Source organism: Halichoerus grypus, chromosome 5, assembly GCF_964656455.1.
Source record: "Halichoerus grypus chromosome 5, mHalGry1.hap1.1, whole genome shotgun sequence".
Lineage (NCBI taxonomy): Eukaryota > Metazoa > Chordata > Mammalia > Carnivora > Phocidae > Halichoerus > Halichoerus grypus.
The window spans coordinates 403,647-415,729 of NC_135716.1; the positions used below are offsets into that span (position 1 = coordinate 403,647).

Below are 12,083 nucleotides of genomic sequence, written 5' to 3' on the forward strand. Positions count from 1 at the left end.
ACCCTCACTTTGCACAGTGGACCCCTCTTCAGTTTCCAACCCCGGGATTAGGCAGGACGGTGGTTTAAATTCGGGGTCCGGAGCCCTTTCTCAGGGAGTAGCTATGCTTGGGTGCTGTGGAAGCACACCTGGTCCCACGCAAGAGGACAGGAGTGGCCGGCAGGGTTTCTCTCCTGGCGTGCACGCAAACCTGAGTGTTGGAGGACAAAGGCGCAAGCACACCCCGACGTGGGGGGGGCCCAGGAATGCCCACCATCCGAGTGGCCTTCGGCTTGTGGGCCGCACCCTAGACGGACCGGAAGCGGCGCGCACGCCCCCAACCCCAGGATTTCCCCGCCCCGGGCGCGCGCCCCTCCGCAGGTTGCCCTGGGCCCCGCCCCCTTCCTGCCCACTTTCTGCAGGGGCGGGCCCTTGGGCGTCCTTGCGCGCCCATTGGGTCTGACGGACGTACCGTCTAGCCCTGAGCGGTGCTCCCATTGGTCCCACACGGTCACGTGACTGGGAGACCGAGGGGGCGGTGGCGGCGGCTGGGGGAGCGCGCAGCGAAAACAAAGATGGCGGCCGCGCCGGGGTCGGTGGCCGCGGCAGCTTCGGGGCGACGCGCGGGCCGGGCCCACTGAGGCGGCGGCGCAGGGAGCGGGGTTCCGGGGTCGCGGCGGCAGCGAGAGGGCGGCGGGAGCGCGCGGCGCCCCTAACCTCCAGCCGCGGGTGCGCGCCGGCACCCGCCCGCCGGGCCGACCGGCCGTGATGTCCGGCGCGGAGGAGGCCGGCGGGGGCGGGCCGGCCGCAGGGCCCGCCGGCGCCGTGCCGGCTGGGGCCGGGGTCGGGGCCGGGGTCGGGGCCGGGCCGGGGGCGGCCGCGGGGCCGGCGGCGGCAGCGGCGCTGGGCGAGGCGGCGGGGCCCGGGCTCCCGGACGAGGCGGGCCTGGCCGGCGCCCGGCAGCTGCAGGAGGCGGCCGGCGACCCAGACGCGCCGCCCAAGAAGCGGCTGCGGGCGGCCGAGGCAGCCGAGGCGGCGGCGGCGGCGGCGGCGGCGGGCAGCGGGAAGCTGGAGGAGCGGCTCTACTCGGTGCTGTGCTGCACCGTCTGCCTGGACCTGCCTAAGGCCTCCGTGTACCAGGTAGGGCCGCCGGCCCGACCCCGACCCAGCCCGGCTCCAGCCCCGCCGAGGCCGCCCCACTCCCCCCCCCCCCCCAACCTCGGGCACCGCGTGCCCTCGGAAGCCAGGTCTGAGCTCCGGGGCCCAGTAGTCGGGACTCCTGGCGTCTGTTCGGAAGCTTTTCATTCTCCTCCTCTCAGGACTTTATTTCCTACTCATAATCAGTTTCTTGTTCTGACTTCCCTTGTTTCTCGATTCGAATCTTTCCGCTTCTTTATTTTTCAGCCTTCCCCGCTGCCCGACCTCAACACTCCCCAGCCCACCCTTTCAAGTTGACCCCCAAGAAAGCTGGTGACAGATCCCCCCCACACACTCCTCAGAGTCGGCTCCCCTCATTCTTGAGCTCCCTGGACTCAGGGAGACCCTGGTGTTTCCTATTCACTCAAGCCCTTATTCTCTATTTTTTTAGCAGCCACACCCCCGAAAGCTGTCTTCAGGCTTCTCTTGTATATCTTCTATCTCCCAATTGAAAGAATTCTTTTTCCGTTTTATTTTGGAAGAACATTGAAAGGACGGGATCACGTCTTTTCCCTCCTCTCTCCCTTCCCCTCATTCCCGGTCTGGATGAACCAGCTGCGTGAAGCCCCAGTCTGGCTCCCTTCTCTCTTCCCAGCCTGACCTCATGCTGTGCTTTCTAGACATGCTATGCCCTAAGTTAGACTCCCACCCCATCCCACCTTACCCACACCAGGCCTGGCTTCTTAGGCTACCAGCACTCCAGGAAATGTGTCCACCCTCCTTTTTCCATGTGAGGATCCTGAGTGGTGGCTGGACTCAGTCCTTAGCCAGCCACGGCCATCAGAGAGGGTCCTTGGCCCAGGTGGATCTTCCGTGTGCATCACATAGCAGCAGGGGCCACACTGGCCCAGGTCAGTTTGCAGTGTGCTGCCTTCTTTGTTCACCTGTCTCTCTCCACCTCAGTACCTTCTCCCCACTCTGACTTTGATGCTCCTTCTTCCAAGAAGCCCTTTGAGGAATGGAACAGGTTCTCTATCATTTTTCTCTGCACTTACAGGAGCTGGTCATAGACTGATGGGGCCTTGTTTTCTGCTATTACTCAAACTGGGGGCCGTGGGTGAGAGGGCCATTTTTGTAGTAAGCAGCACGAGGCTAATCTGGGTTGCCATTTCCCCAGCCTCTAGATCTCCAAGTCCTTTCCTGCTTTGGCATGAGGTAGCTTAGGAGGACCCTGGTGTGCAGAGAGGAAAGAGAAGGCATTGGCAGGGAAGTGGGTTGAGTTCTTTGGGTGGAGGGTACTGCCTCTCAGCCTATCCTGGCGAGAGGCCCTAGCTCAGGAATACCATAGGTCTTCTGACCCAATTGGGGGAGTGCTTCCCAGAGCCCCTCAGCCTTGGGGGTACCCCTTAGAGTTGGGCCTTTTCCAGCTCCTTTTTCCCTTGCCCATGATCTTTTGATCCTCTCAGGTGGAGGAATTCTTCCTTCCTGGGGTCTTAAATGAGAACCCTAAAAAGCCAAGCCACCAATGGGTGGGGGGGAGGTTCCCAGGGGAATTTGGGGGTCTCTCGTCCTGTGAGTGGGCTAGACCTGGACCTGGCATGGTGACATAACAGGCCACATGGTGCTGCCTCCTGGTCCACTCAGCGCAGACCCGAAGCTCTGCCTCTGGCCAGAACCACTGTGCTGGGGCCTGTGAGCCTGGCTGGTTCAAACCGGCCCACACTGCGCTGGGAGCTGAGCTCTGTCCTGGGCGGGCTGGAGGCAGGCAGCTAAGCAGCTGTGACAGAGACAGTGAAGGAGCTGAGACAGCCCTGACCTGTGGCCCTCCCCATGGCCTAATGGGCTGTGCATAGCAGCTTCCCTGGAAACAGGCCTGCTAAGCAAGGAGAGCCCATGATGCTAAGCTGTAGGCTCTGGACTGGCCCCCCTGCTCCACCTCCATTCTTCCCAAAGTGACAGCCGGGCCTTGATAGGGGGTTGTTTCCCTCTCATCTCTGGAGGCCTGGAGAAAGCTCTAGAACATGTGATCAGTAGCAGAGCTCTGGACTCTAGAAAGTTTGACTAGAGTCCTTCCAGGGGTTAACACTTGCTTTGGCTGCTGGAAGCCGTGCCATGGGTGCGGGCACACCTTGCTTGGACGCATAGCTGTGCCCATGAGGGCCCGAGGCATGAGCCGGAGAAAGGAGGGACGGTTTCTGGGTGGCTCCCTACTGCATACCAGCCTGGATGGGGACATTGAGGGTAGTGGTTGGGATGGGCCTGGAGACCTGTGCCATCGCCCGGTCCCATCTGAGCTGGCTTTACTCCCAGGAGGGTTTGGTAACGAAGGGCCTTGGCCCTACACACACTGTCTCGAAACAGGCAGGCACACAGCTTTCTGTGTGTCCCTGGTTGGGGCCCACTACTGGCCATCACCTCTTGGCCTGGGCTCAGCCCCTCCATTTTTGAGGGCCTTCTTTGATGAGCTGTGTCGACTGGCCGTTTCTGGTGGGCTGCTCTCAGGCCTGTGATGTGTTCCGTTCTCTGTTTCTACCAGCAGCATTTCTCCTGACCCCACCAGGACACACGGCTTGTGTCTGGGGATTGTCTCAGATGGTGCCCAGCTCTGGGGTGAGGAGAATAGCCAGGGGCCATGGTGAGCCCTGTGCGCTGTGCCTGGCTGAGGCTGTGGGGGACAGCTCCATGGGCCCCTGGAGTTGGCTGAGTGCATGGTAACTTGAGAGCTTGCCCTTTGGCCACCAGACCCCACCCCCATGCCACCAGGGGAGCGGTGGTGGCGGGCAGAGCTCACTTGCGGCAGACTTACCCACCTGTTTCTGAGTCTGAGCCCCTGGCCCCGCGTAGCTGGCTCTCCCACACATCTAGCTCGTCAAGCCACACACACCTGGGCTGGGACTTGCTTTCGTGTAAGAGCAAGGCAGTCATGCAAATGGTTTTCACCACGGCCTACTTTAAGTTAGGTCAGGTCAGGGACGGAGTGGGTGCAGCGGGTGCTAGCTTTGATGTTCTTTGTGCGGGTGTCGGGTGTGGCCTTGGTGACCGGCCCTGCAGGGTATGGGGCCACTTTCCAGAGTCCCAGGCAGCCACTGGGGCAGGCAGGTGGGGGCAGGAGGGCTGGAGTTGGAGCAGGGATACTCACGCAGGGTGGGCAACAGGGCATCTGCCGTAGATGCAGAACTGTCGCACCAGGGCAGTGTGACCTGCCCCCCACTCCCCCCCGCCCTGTGTGTCTGAGTGCCTTTTCTGGAGGAAACAGCCTTGGTGGTGCCGGGAACATTGAAACTGCAGCCCGATCTTCCCGGGCTCTCCCCCAGCCTCTCACACAAGGCCCAGTGTGTTGTCCGCGTGATACACCTGGTAGGACCCCGCTGACATCAGCTGAGGCCCTGAGCTGTGGACCAGCGTCTGGAGGGAGGGCGACCTAGCTCCGCCACCCCTCACCACACTCAGCTAGAAGAGTTCCTGTGACCCCCGCCCCCCCGTCGGGAAGGAGTAGTCGGGGGTGTCACAGGATGCGGCCCCCGAGTGGCTTTGTGGCCTGCCAGCAGCACACCCCCTCCTCCCAGGGTGCCCTCTCCCTACTCCTCCTTTTCTTCTAGGGCCCCACAGAGGCAGTGGCCCCGTGCTGTGGCCATCCTCTCTCCCTGTGACAGGACGCTTGTCCTCACTTGACTGGGGCACTTGCCAGTTTCTGCCCTGTGGGAGGGCTGGGTATGTCTTGCTGTGCCTCTCACCCCTGAGGTCTCCTGTCTCCACCAGGACTCGGCTCAGGCCCAGGAAACTGGTTACGTGATTGGCAGTCATGTTGGTAAAAGGCCTAGGAAGCAGGGGTGGGCCCATCTTTGCCCAGGCCCCAGCCAGTGTGGTTGCAGGCCTTGGGGAGCCCCCAGTGGTTGTCAGCATGCCTGGTGCTGCAGGCGCTGTTCAAAGTGATGTTTAGGGGATCCCCCATGAGGCTGCCCACCCAGCTGGCCTGGGATCCTCTTCCCTAGCTCCTGGCTCTTGCTTTGAGGTAAGAAAGGTGGCAGAATAGAGCTCCGAAACAGGAGCATAGAGAGGAGAAAGTTTTCTGAACTCTGGCTACATGAGAAGCTGTATTTTTTTGTGGTGGTTACTTGTCATTTGAGTTGCCTTTCAATCCGGAGTATCTACATTCTGAACAAGAACCTGGCTATGGGAATGACTGGTTCCCCCCCCCAGTCCTAACTCTTGAGGTGTGATATCAGGAGCTGTTGGTCCAGGACTTCAAACCCAAAACCCGGTGGCGTGTTAGAGTCCTGGCTGTAAAGCTGCATTTCTTGGACACGGCAAGATCTCTTCTTAGTTCCCTCGAATAAAGAGATTGAGGAGACCTCAGGCCAAACATCAGGGACATGGGGTGCCCTGCAGCCCTCATGAGCATGGTGAGAGGGACCTCCAGCTGGGCTGAGCAGCAGTTTTGGGGTTAGTACCCTTAGCTGTCCTTTGGAGGGTGGGCTGCTCACATGGGCCTAGGTGCCAAGCCTTCCTGGAGCCCCCAGCGTTTGAGGGGACCATGTACTTCAGGCTTAAAAGAGGGCCTAAAAGGCCTATTGACCAAGGCTTGGTTTCCAGGAGTTGCGGGGGGTGGTATTTTCTAAGGCGCCTTTACAGCCCAAGGCCTGGAGTCAGGGCTCCTCCCCATGAGTTTGGACGGTACATTGAGCTTCCCCTTAGCCCAGGGGGTAAGCTGGCCTGGGTGCACGTGGGCTGCCTGTGGCCAGGTAGAGGGAGAGGTTGCTGGGTGGTGTCCTGAGAGGGCAGGTACAAATGTCCGCTCCTGGGCCGTTTGCGGAGGGGCTTGGGGGATATTGCTGTGGCCTGGGTGGGGCTGGGGCCTTCCGGGGTGAGGGAGGAGCTTTTGCTGAAATCACATGCTTGTGCCAGGAGTCCTTTCTGAGGCTCTGCAGGTGGGGGCCATGTGAGGGGCTGGCCAGGCTCTGCTGTGTGGTAGCCGTGGTGGGTGTTTCTTCTGTTCCTGTCATGTGCTGGGGGCTGAGCCATGCTGTCATACGTGTCCCACCCCATCTCTCCAGCACATGATGAGGCCAGTCCTGTCTTTGTCACTTTCTGTGCCTGAGGAAAGTGAGGCCCAGAGAAGAAAGCAACAAGCCCAGGGTCATGCTGCTGGTGACCTGTAGGCTAGAGATTGAGCCAGCATCTGTCCTGGGAAGCCCTACAACGTTCTGGATTGGGGTGCCCCTCTTCCTGCCCCTCCTACCAGCAGGATCTTCCTGGCAGCCTGGGTGGGCGCTGCAGGAGCTGCTGCTTGGGGTACCCAGGTTCTTGGGGGCTTGGCTCTAGCATGTGGAGTGGGGCATTCTGGCTTGCCCTAGCTGTCCATTGGAGGCTTGGCCTGCAGCTGGCATTGTGCAGAGCCCTCTGGGAGCCAGGTTCCGGCCGGGCAAGTCAGGGTAGGTACAGTCCAGCCCGGCCGCTGAGGAGGCCAAGTCTGCGTTACCAATTGGCCAGGCCTACATGTGGAGTCGGAGTCTTGCTCAGGAGGTCGAGGAGGACCTGGATAGCGGGGAGGGCTCTGGAGCATGGTGATCCACCCTGCTGTGGACAGACCACCTGGGCTGGATGTCATCTGGGCCCGGACCAGCCACCTGGTTTTTACCCAAGAACACCCCTCGGGTAACTGGTGAGGTGCTGGCCGCATGTGGACGTCCGCTTGTCCCTTGGCTGGGCCAGTAGCACTCTGCAGCATCTTGCTGGCTCACTGTCTTCCGTCTCACAACTGAGCTGTCGGGGCCTAAGGGGCAGTGACCCTGCCTTTCCCCAGAGGAGGGCAAGGGTCAGTACGGCTTCTCCATGGCGTCCTATCACCGAAGCCTGTGTTGCATCTAAAAGCTCCAGGAGGAAGGGGGTGAGAGCTAGCTTGGATGTTCCTGCAGCCCACAGGCTCTAGAAGAGACCTGCTGGGAGGGGTATGCAGGTCACCCCTCTGCACCAGAGTAGTGGACTTTCAGGGCAGTGCTGGGAGGTAGGTGTCATGTACTTGGCAACCTTGGTGTTCCTCAGGAGGCTCTAGGACTCCATCCAAGTCTCTCACCCTTAACCCCACACCCTGGCTGGGCCACCTTGAGATAGAAGAGAAGCCAGGTGAGTTCTCTTGCTGTTCTGCTCAGGCGAGTGGTGGCTGCAGAGCTGGGCCCTGCCCAGGTAGCCTCTCACCAGAAGGCATCGAGAACCAGAGTCTGTGGTGTGGGGCCCCCAGGCCCTGGAGGGTCCCAGGGTTGGCATCCTGCAGGCCCTGGAAGTAAAGGGCCTTGGTGTCCAGCCAGGCATCCTCGTTGGAGGTGCCAGGCAGTGGTTGTGGGGGCACCCTGAAGTTGTGGGGTCCAGGGGGCACCCTGAAGTTTCCTCCTCCCGTGACTGAGCCGTTAGTGAGCCTGAGCACCGTCCTTCTACGCCTCTGCAAGCTGCAGCAGTCTTCTCTTGGGGGCTGTGGTTTGGCGAAGCCAGGTCTCTGCCGGGCTCAGGCCCCTGGCGGGGGCTGTGATTAAACACATGCCCTGGGCCCTTGGTTTCTGCCTCCCACCGGGTGGGGGGGGCCTGTGGTGTCTGTGTCCCCTGCCCTCCCCTTCACCCACCGCATCTCTGGCTTCTCCATTGACCCCTGGGGGTGGACAGGGTAGCGTGCTGCTCTCGTGAGCAGGCCTCAGCTCATCCCAGCTGCTTCTGGGAGTCCCCACCCCTGCCAGCCCATGTGTCCAAAGCTGGCACTGGCCCACCCCTGCCAGGCCCTTTTCCTCCAAACCTGAGCCCAGCCAGCTCCCCTTCCTCATCTTGCACATTTTAATTTTTGGCCTGACTTAGAAATGGAGATTTTTAGCACAGATAGTCTGTGGTGTTTGTGTGGACATGGATTCTGTAAATGAGGCCTTTGTCCCCAGCCCTCCCACCTGCACTGGTCCTTAGCACGTAAGTCCCATCACTCACTAGCCCCCAGGCCCAGCACACAGGTGCCAAGAGCTCCCTCGGCCTCCCACAGCTCCTCCGCTCAGGGTGCGCAGACCCCTGAAATGACGGGATGGCAGCTGGTGTTGATGAGGATCCCACGTGTGTGGGTGTGGCCAGGCCTCTACTGCACTGCAGCCCCCCTCAGAAGTGCCCTGGACCTTGAGGGAAGCTTGTGGCCCAGTGGCTTTCTGGAGGTTTGCCCCGGCTGGGGAGCCCAGGCCGGCTGCTGGCGAGGCCTGTGATCGCGTCATCTGCCCGCTCACCCTCAGCTGGCCGCAGGAGAGTCTCCAAGTGGAAATCCAGCTACCCTCAGCAGAACCCCCACATGCCCCCCCCCCGCGTTCCCTGACCTCTGCCCCTGCAGGTTTTTACCAGCCAGGGCCAGGCCTGGGGATCTGTGTCTGCCCCGAGGGGACGCTCAGCTCAAGTCTTTGCTCTTGTATCTCTGTGGGTCTCTCCTACCCCTGGAGGGCCGGGCCCACAGCCTGTGTACTTCCCTGAACGGCACCACGAGGGCACTCAGGATGTGCCTATGGAACCAGAGGCCCGCTGTCCGCGTGCGCATGGACTCCCAGCACGGGCACGTTGCCCACAGGCAGTGTCTGGGCCTCAGATCTGCAGGCCCCCAAAGGAAGGGGGCCTGCCTCCTACTGACCCAGGTCAGCAGTCTGTCCTGCCCGTAGCCCCCATTCTCTCCTCCAGGCATACACTGTGCCCACACACCCTTGTCCCAGCTGGGTCTCCCCACCCACCCCAGCTCGGTGCCAGTAGCCTGCAGGAAGGTCCCCATGCGACGCCAGGCTCACTGGGTGGGTGGCAGCTGCCTTCTCACCTGTGCTGGCCAAGGAGGGCTGGATTGGAGGGGCCAGGCCCCCAGCACAGGGGAGCAGTGTCTGCTCCTACTCGGCAGCTTCTGGCTAAGTCCCGCTGCCGTGCTCAGACAAGAGTCTGTGTTCCTGTAGGTGTCCCGAAGTCAGGGCCTCTGGGGGACCCCTGACACAGTCTCTGGCCCCTGGGATGGGAAAAGGCTCCAAGCCCCAGCGTGGCCAAACCAGTCACCGCTCGTGGGCCTCCCTCAGTGGAGGTCTGTCACCTCTGCAAGCCACCAAGGGCTCCCTTTGAGTCACCTGCCTCTCCACAGGAACCCCATTGGCCACATCTTTGCCATGTTCCACGGAAAAGGCCCGTTCCTCCTGAGCAGGGGCTCTGTTTGCCTGTCCTGGCCAGCAGGCCCTTCTGCAGCTGGAGCCAGCGGGGCAGGCTGGTGGCGCGTGTGTGCACGTCCGGCAGGTCTGTGAGCTCATCTCCCTTTCCTTCTTCGCAGTGTACTAACGGTCACTTGATGTGCGCTGGCTGTTTTATCCACCTACTAGCAGATGCCCGGCTGAAGGAGGAGCAGGCCACATGCCCTAACTGTCGTTGTGAGATCAGTAAGAGCCTCTGCTGCCGCAACCTGGCTGTGGAGAAAGCCGTGAGCGAGCTGCCCTCCGAGTGTGGCTTCTGCCTGCGCCAGTTTCCCCGCTCCCTCCTGGAGAGGCACCAGAAAGAGGAGTGCCAGGACAGGTAACCTCCTGGGCCGGCCTGCCCGCCGGAGGTTTAGCCACATGCGTGGGGCCCAGGATGGGGCTGGAGGCCACCCTGGTGCAGGCGAGGCCCCAGAATGTGGGATATTCTGGTTGGTCTTTGTTGCCCTGGCCCTGGGTTCTGCACACATAGCCCAGTGACAGCCTGGAGGGAGTGGGCCAGGGTGAAGCTGCTCGGGGCCCAGGCCCTGGAGGGGAGCAGGGGTGGGCCCCACAGAGGGCAGGGGGCTGTGATCTGGACCCAGTGGCTGTTTGGACATCACCCTGGCTCTCCCAGGTTCTCTGGCTGCATGGGGACCTCTTAGAGGCTCTCTGTCCTTGGCCAGCTCTGGGAGCTCAGCGTGAAGCTGCATGGGCACCCTAACCCAGTCCCTGCTGGCTGACCCTGCTGTCTGCCAGTGGTCAGGCCAGTGAGCCTCACATAGAGCGAAGCTGCATAGGGTCCAGGACCATGGTCAGTGGCCACGGTTGCCAAGCAAGAGAGTCCTCCCCGCAAAGGGTGTAGGTGGCATGTATGTTCACAGCTCTCACGTGCTCCTTTTCTCTCAGTCTCTCCCACACACTCCGACCCCTTCCTGGGGGCTGGCACACGGTGGATACGTCCTTCAAGGTGTAATTTGTATGAGCAGGGCTGGGCAGAGCCACCTCCCACAGGGCGCAGGCTGTGACCACGGTGCTCGCCTCCTCCCCAGGGTGACCCAGTGCAAATATAAGCGCATCGGCTGCCCGTGGCATGGCCCCTTCCACGAGCTGACGGTGCATGAGGCTGCGTGTGCCCACCCAACCAAGACGGGCAACGAGCTGATGGAGATCCTAGACGAGATGGACCAGAGCCACCGCAAGGAGATGCAGCTCTACAACAGCATCTTTAGCCTGCTCAGCTTTGAGAAGATCGGTTACACAGGTGAGGCGCCCCGCCACCCACTGCATGCCACACAGGCTGGGGGCGGGGGGGGTGGGCGGCGGCTGGGAGCCTGGGGAGTAGTGGGCTCTGAGCAGTGGGCGCAGGCCATGCTGGAAGGCCAGGCTGTGGACAAGCTTTTGGTGAATGGGAGGACACCTTGGGGGAGAAGACGTGCCAGAGGCCAAGCAGGGGAGGGGCCGGGGCAGGACCCCGGGGGCACCTGCATGGCTCTCAGAGGCCCTCTCACCTGTCCTCCCCTCCCTGGGCCTGCCCCCCTAACAAGGTGGCATCCTACTGCGTGGGGCTGCACAGCCCTTGGGACAGTCAGTGTCTAAGCAGAAGGTGGGTGTGTCTTGGAGGGCCCAGCAGCTAGGGGCCTGCCCTGCGGAGCCAAAGGCAAGAAGAGCACTCAGCACATCCGGTCCTGCCTGCAGGCAGTTACTGCAGTGGCCACGGGTCTCCTGAGGCCATCAAGAAGATGCTCAGGGGCAGGGCTCCTGAATGAGCTGAGGGTGCTCAGCTCAAAATGCAGAGCTGGGAGTGGACGCCCAGGGACGGGCAGGCTGGACCACGCTCAGGCCCGCTGGATCTCATGGGCTCGCCTGGCCACTGCCACTGCTTTTGGACATGCTGGGGAGCAGGAACCAGGCCAGGGCCTGGTCCAGATACAGAGAACAGCAAGAAGCACCTGCTGACACTGGGGCCACTCAGGGAGACTACGGCCCTCTACTGCTCAGCCCACACCAGGCAGCCGGCTCAGAGCATCAAGGGCGGTCACAGGCAACCAGTCACGCCATGCTGCCTGGACTAGGCCTGGCTAGGTGTGGGCCTGCACAGGCCTGAGAGCGAAGGGCCCGGCAGCCTCAGCAGCAGAAGGTCGTGGCCCCTGGTTAGTTGCAGCCTCAGCTGCCCTCGTGGGCGCCATGGCACAAACAGTCCAGGCCAGGCCTCGTGGGTCTGGGCGGGCTGAGGCATCATGATGGTGGCGGTGGCCGGGCAGGGACCCCCGTCCACACAGGAAGGACTGGCCACCTCCGTGGAGGGACTCGGGGGCCGTGGGCCCCGGGCTGTGCTGAGAGAACTGTGTGACACAGCGCAGGAGCCCAGCACTGGGCCACACGCCAGCGCTCTGCCTTGCGCCCCACGCAGGCTACGTGCCACGCGCCCGCCCGCCCGCCCGCCGGCTTTTCTGGCAGCTCTGTATCAGAACCAATAAAGTGCACTTGTTCTCAGAACGCATCCTGTCTGTGTGTCTGCTTACCCACGCCCCTTGGGTGGGCCTCCCTCTGCCTGGGCTGGGCCCTGGGGGGGGGGGGCAAAGAGGGAGGCCAGCGAGGGTCGGGCCGCTCACTTCCTTCAGCCTCCGGACTCCCTGCAGCTAATGCGTGTTACTTCTGTTTGTAGTTCTTTCCCCCAAGCTTGTGTACGCCTCCATTTGCCATAATTGCGTTTGATTAGCCTTGTGACAAGTAGAGCACGCTGTGTCCTCCTGGTAA

The 12,083-nt window shown here is 62.0% G+C and overlaps 1 protein-coding gene across 3 annotated transcripts; it reads left to right on the forward strand.

The window, feature by feature from the left end:
- The first annotated feature begins 529 nt into the window (after nucleotides 1-529).
- On the forward strand, nucleotides 530-12,077 carry ZFTRAF1 (zinc finger TRAF-type and ring finger containing 1). 3 transcript variants are annotated; one of them, XM_078071840.1, is made up of 4 exons: nucleotides 530-1,119; nucleotides 9,425-9,663; nucleotides 10,376-10,587; nucleotides 10,871-11,822. In XM_078071840.1, exons 1-4 carry the CDS (start codon nucleotides 748-750, stop codon nucleotides 11,050-11,052), a joined length of 1,005 nt encoding a protein of 334 aa, XP_077927966.1. In that variant the 5' UTR covers nucleotides 530-747; the 3' UTR covers nucleotides 11,053-11,822. The 3 variants fall into 3 exon arrangements, with proteins under 3 accessions (XP_077927966.1, XP_077927967.1, XP_077927968.1); XM_078071841.1 differs by lacking the exon at nucleotides 10,871-11,822 and adding an exon at nucleotides 11,992-12,077 and having other exon boundaries at nucleotides 531-1,119; XM_078071842.1 differs by having other exon boundaries at nucleotides 533-1,119; nucleotides 10,376-11,822.
- Nucleotides 12,078-12,083: the final 6 nt, after the last annotated feature.

Excerpts from the sequence above, each read along its gene's own strand:
- ZFTRAF1 (XM_078071842.1), top strand. The coding sequence starts at position 748 with ATGTCCGGCGCGGAGGAGGCCGGCGGGGGCGGGCCGGCCGCAGGGCCC. Across the intron at positions 1,120-9,424 it reads CTAAGGCCTCCGTGTACCAG|TGTACTAACGGTCACTTGAT; the intron begins GTAGGGCCGCCG and ends CCTTCTTCGCAG. Across the intron at positions 9,664-10,375 it reads AAAGAGGAGTGCCAGGACAG|GGTGACCCAGTGCAAATATA; the intron begins GTAACCTCCTGG and ends CCTCCTCCCCAG.